Raw genomic sequence first — 5693 nt, forward strand, 5'->3', positions numbered from 1 at the left:
TTTTTTTTTAACATAAAGAAACCAAACTCACATAATTTACGGAGTTGGATCCTCAGCCAAAGCTTTCTCCAAGACCCTGCTCTGCGTCGGAGGAGCTGCCCTGGGAGGGACTGATAGGCAAGAACAACTCGCTGTTTCCTCCCCCTCTACTCTGCCCTGGTGAGGTCACATCTGGAATATTGTGTCCAGTTCTGGGCCCCACAGTTCAAGAAGAAAAAAAAAGAGAGAGTCCAGCGCAGAGCCACCAAGATGATGAAGGGAGTGGAGCATCTCCCTGATGAGGAAAGGCTGAGGGAGCTGGGTCTCTTTAGCTTGGAGAGGAGGAGACTGAGGGGAGACCTCATTAATGTTTATAAATATGTTAAGGGTGAATGTCAGGAGGATGGAGCCAGGCTCTTCTCAGTGATGCCCAACGGTAGGACAAGGGGCAATGGGTGTGAGCTGGAATACAGGAGGTTCTGCTTAAACTTGAGAAGAAACTTCTTTCCAGTGAGGGTGCCAGAGCCCTGGGACAGGCTGCCCAGGGAGGGGGTGGAGTCTCCTTCTCTGGAGACATTCAAGACCCGCCTGGACGCCTTCCTGTGTGATCTCATTTAGGTTCCTGCTCTGGCAGGGGGATTGGACTGGATGATCTTTTGAGGTCCCTTCCAATCCCTAATATTCTGTGATTCTATGATTCTGTGTTAAGGAAACTTCCATGAAGGCACAGCCGAGCGTGAGATAAAAGATAACAAGGGCAGCAGTAAAAATAATTCCATGTGACTAAGGTGCCGGCTGGCATTCCGATAACAGGGGTTTCGAGATGGAAATAATGTTGTGCAAATCATCTTTCTAAAAAACCCAGCTTTAAACAAAATCCCCTCTGCCATTGTTCTTTAATGAAAATACTTGTTTAAAGGTAGTTTCTTATGTAACTCTCAGTATCTGGTGTCTGTGCTGCTCCCTCATCCTTCCCTAAGCAAGTCTTTTAACATATTTCCAAGGAAAATCAGAATAACGGGAGCTGGTATCCTGTGTTTCATTTTTTAAAATCGTTTTAAAATACAGATTTTTCCAGCCCTCAGAGGAAGGTTTCTGATCTACATGGCAGTGCCCAGGCTTGTGCTTCCCCAGCTGAGATAGACACTCAGAATAAAAGGGAAGTGTACTCAGTGCCAGCAGCAGCAGCAGCAAGCGCCTGGAGTGCCCCTGCTCCCCCGGGTGCCGGGGATGTGATACTCATCAACCCACCATCCAGCCAAGGATCAGATCCCAGCTTGGTACTTGGGACATTCTGCTACAGCACCGAATCCCCTCCTGAAATGTGAGCTTTATAGAACTGTGAACAGCAGCTGATAAATTAAAATGATTTTCTTCCCCCCCCCCCACTCTCTCTATGAACATAAAGAACTTTCCTTCATTGCAGTTGCCTTCTTCCACTTGAGCAAACGGTAAACTGAAACACAGTGAGCCTTTCTATCTGAAACGCTCGTGAGGATGAAGCCTGCAAACCCAGCAGGGAAGCGAGTGCTGCATGCGTGCAGCCATTATTCAGAAAAAGCTGTCTGTTCACATCCCTCTGTGACCGTCTCTTCATTTTAAAGACAAACTACTTCTTCCTCCTCCTCCTCCTCTCCCCCTAGAAGAAATGTGTTCTTCCCCCATTTCTTTTAACAGCTAAGCAATGCGATAGCAAAGGTATTGAAACCCAGTCTACTGAATAATAACTTAATGATGTGAACCCTGTTCTGTTCCTTTTGAATGGATGGCTGCTTTAGCAAGAGAGCTGCTGGGATCTGCTCCCTGCTGTGAGGGATGTGAGGATGGAGAAACCTGGCTTGAAGCTGAACAGCAACCAGAGTGGTATTAAAACCCAACCAGAATATAAGAATGAGGCCAACGCTGCAAGACTGTGAAATAAAGAGAAATTATATGCAATTAAGCTAAGTTCTTCAAGAACTAATAGTGAACACTTGTGGTATATAATAATGAATGTTTGGAGTTGTCTCTTAACTCCATTAGCACCAATACCAGCTAGCGCACTGCCGTGTCACACTGTGTTTAATTTGCACGCTGAAGCATGATGCAGCATGGCAGAGGTTAATGAAATACACCGGCACAAAAAAATCTTTGCAGTGTGTTTTTGGTATGTACAGTCATTCCCAGAACGAGTGGAAGCTGACAGATCATTCCTTCTAGTTTCACTTTCTGGCAAACGTATGAAACCTTGAACATTTATTTTGGCTATCTAGAAAAGCAGAGTAAAACAACTGCATTTATTTCGTTCCTATCTTGATGTCACATCTGAATGCAGGTCTCCAGAGGTGATATATTAATGTCCTAAAGCGTTGCACCATCTGGTTCCTCTTTTGATGCGCAACATTTTCGAATGCTTGGTTTAATCTCCCTGGGTTTCAGTAAATGATGTAAACTCAGAGGCTTGGCAGCAGGAGATGGGTACCATGAGGAGATGATTCAGTCATCAATATCTACTGGGCTTCCTTATTGCTGCCATTACACTTCTTTCGGTTCTACTTACAAATTTTGCAAGTGAATAATTCATCACACTAGGAGCTGCAAGTTAAGTTTTGGAATTTGCCCACTCTTGAGATTAGCTATGACTAATCCATCCTTTCCAAACTTGGAAGAGCTAACTGAGGTTTGGTTTGGTTTGGTTTGGTTTTTTTTCTAGGGTTGGGTGATAAATCAGGAATAAACTGCATGTATCTGTAACTGCTGGTGATGACATAAATCACATTTCCTTTTTTTCTTTCTGGACAGAATCAGAGCACCTTGGAATAGATGTGACTACAAGACTTTGCACCAGCTGAAGCTGCTTTGGAAAGCCATGGCTGCTGCTCCTCATCTCAACTCAGATGCACTCCGAGAGGTCCTGGAGTGCCCGATTTGCATGGAATCCTTCACTGAGGAGCACCTGAGACCCAAGCTTTTACACTGCGGGCACACCATCTGCAAACAGTGCTTGGAGAAACTCCTGGCAAACAGCATTAATGGGATACGTTGCCCTTTTTGCAGCAAAATCACACGGATCACAAGCTTAGCTCAGCTGACTGACAACCTCACTGTGCTGAAGATCATAGACACCACCGGACTGGGGGAAGTGGTGGGTCTTCTCATGTGCAAGGTCTGTGGGAGAAGGTTGCCAAGACACTTTTGCAAGAGCTGTAGCTTGGTTTTATGTGAGCCCTGCAAGGAGACATCACACATGCCCCAAGGGCATAGAGTCATTGCTATCAAAGAGGCTGCTGAAGAACGGAGGAGGGAATTTGGGACCAGGCTTGCCAGACTGCGGGTGCTCATGGGTGATTTGCAGAAGAGAAAAGCATCTCTGGAGGGCGTGTCAAGAGACCTGCAGTCTAGATACAAAGCAGTTCTGCAAGATTACAGCAAAGAGGAGCGCAAGATCCAAGAAGAACTGGCCAGGTCACGCAAATTCTTTACCACCTCTTTGTCTGAAGTGGAGAAGGTAAATAATCAGGTAATGGAGGAGCAAGCCTATCTGCTGAACTTAGCAGAAGTGCAGATAATGTCTCGCTGTGACTATTTCCTTGCCAAAATAAAGCAGGGAGATATAGCTCTCTTGGAGGAGGCAGCAGATGAGGAAGAACCAGAACTGACAAGCAGTCTGCCAAGGGAGCTGACTCTTCAAGAGGTTGAACTCCTTAAGGTGAGCCACGTGGGACCACTGCAGATCGGGCAGGTGGTGACAAAACCCCGGACCGTTAACGTGGAGGATTTGCTCATGGAACCTGCAGCATCATCATCGGCATCATTTCGGGAGCCTGACTTGGTGCAAGAAGAGACCAGCTCCACGCCAAATTCCTCACCGGCCAAGCCGAGGATGCCTGAAGCAGCCGCGAGCATCCAGCAGTGTCACTTCATCAAGAAGATGGGCTCCAAGGGCAGCCTGCCAGGGATGTTTAATCTCCCTGTCAGCCTACACGTCACCGTGCAGGGAGAGGTGCTTGTGGCAGACCGAGGCAACTTCCGAATCCAGGTTTTTACCCGCAAAGGCTTTCTGAAGGAGATCCGCCGGAGCCCCAGCGGAATCGATAGCTTTGTACTGAGTTTCCTTGGAGCTGATTTGCCTAATTTGACTCCCCTTTCTGTCACCATGAACTGTCACGGCTTGATAGGTGTGACTGACAGCTACGATAATTCTGTCAAGGTTTACACCATGGATGGCCATTGCGTGGCGTGTCACCGGAGCCAGCTAAGCAAGCCCTGGGGCATCGCTGCTCTGCCTTCTGGGCAGTTTGTAGTGACCGATGTGGAAGGAGGGAAACTCTGGTGTTTCACTGTAGACCGTGGCGTGGGGGTAGTGAAATACAGTTGCTTATGTAGCGCAGTGCGCCCCAAGTTTGTCACCTGCGATGCTGAAGGGACTATATACTTTACTCAAGGGCTGGGGCTTCACCTGGAAAACCGGCAGTACGAACATCATTTAGAAGGAGGCTTTTCAATTGGTTCTGTCAACCCAGATGGACAGCTGGGACGCCAGATTAGCCACTTCTTCTCTGAAAACGAGGATTTCAGGTGCATTGCTGGGATGTGTGTCGATGCCAGGGGAGATCTCATTGTTGCTGACAGCAGCCGTAAAGAAATCCTGCATTTTCCTAAAGGAGGCGGCTATAATATCCTAATCCGGGAAGGACTCACCTGCCCGGTCGGTATTGCCATTACTCCCAAAGGGCAGCTGCTGGTGCTGGACTGTTGGGATCATTGCATTAAGATCTACAGTTACCACCTGAGAAGATATTCCACACCTTAAAGGCCATCTCTAAGCAAAGCCTCTTTTGGCAGCAGAGATTTTTCCAGCCTCATTGCAATCCGATGGGAAGCAGTGTCAAGCATTCAGGAAGATTGTGCCATAACCGAAGGGGGTTTGGCGTAGAGGTTGTCGTGTTTTGTGTTTAGAAACAGAATAGCTTACGTGGTGGTGCTCTGCTTTTTCTCCTTTTTTTAAAAAAAATATAATTAAGAAAAAATCCATACACAAGGGTGAGGGAAAGGATCCATCCTTCTGGAGTACTGGTTCCTTGCTAAATGACTGGTCACTCCATAATCCTTCTCACACCTCCTTTCGCCACATCTCTACACTTCCAGCTTCAACCATTGTCTCTTTCTTTGTGCCATAAAACACTGACTGACTGCTCTAAATCACCTTTCCTTTAGAGGACTAGAGAGGCAATCCTCCTCTCGCTGTGGTACTCGCAAGGAACTGGGTAGCAGTTGTCTGGGCAACTATACTAGAGAAAGCAATTTCTGATTGCAGCACGGCATAAAATGCAGTAGCCCTGTCTAAACTGCGGGGAGATGGAGCTTTCCTTCCACACTGACGAGGGAGGGTTTTCTCTCACCGTTTTTCTGGGTATTCAGGAGATGGCCCCTGTCGTGTCATTTGTGAACCGTGTCTGTTTGATGTGAAGTGAGTACTGTGCAATCATGGGAGGCCGAGCTGAGCCAGAAAACTGCCCTCTGATGGCAGCAGGGTTTTTATTACTACTAAGAGTTCTGTTAGGTAGAAAGGGGGTAAGAAGGGAGGGGGCTGGAAAGGAGGAGGGGGGGAAGCAGCAAAACAGGGGAAATCTGCTATTGCAACCTGCAGTTGCTGTTTGCTGTTGTTTTGTTGTTAAATGTCTCCTGGAAACTGTCTTCAAAAGGTATGTCAGGTATCTAAAGTTTCATGCGGG

The 5693-nt window shown here is 47.2% G+C and overlaps 1 protein-coding gene across 1 annotated transcript; it reads left to right on the forward strand.

The window, feature by feature from the left end:
- Positions 1 to 2767: 2767 nt before the first annotated feature.
- Positions 2768 to 4771, forward strand: TRIM32 (tripartite motif containing 32). Its single transcript, XM_029085381.1, has one exon. The coding sequence runs from the start codon at positions 2828 to 2830 to the stop codon at positions 4769 to 4771; it is 1944 nt and encodes a 647-aa protein (XP_028941214.1). The 5' UTR covers positions 2768 to 2827.
- The last annotated feature ends 922 nt before the right edge of the window (positions 4772 to 5693 follow it).

The sequence above is a fragment of the Antrostomus carolinensis genome, unplaced genomic scaffold (genome assembly GCF_000700745.2).
Source record: "Antrostomus carolinensis isolate BGI_N321 unplaced genomic scaffold, ASM70074v2 scaffold776, whole genome shotgun sequence".
Taxonomy (NCBI): Eukaryota; Metazoa; Chordata; class Aves; order Caprimulgiformes; family Caprimulgidae; genus Antrostomus; species Antrostomus carolinensis.

What these genes read in the sequence shown, in the direction of transcription:
- TRIM32 (XM_029085381.1), top strand. Translation starts at nt 2,828, where the DNA reads ATGGCTGCTGCTCCTCATCTCAACTCAGATGCACTCCGAGAGGTCCTG.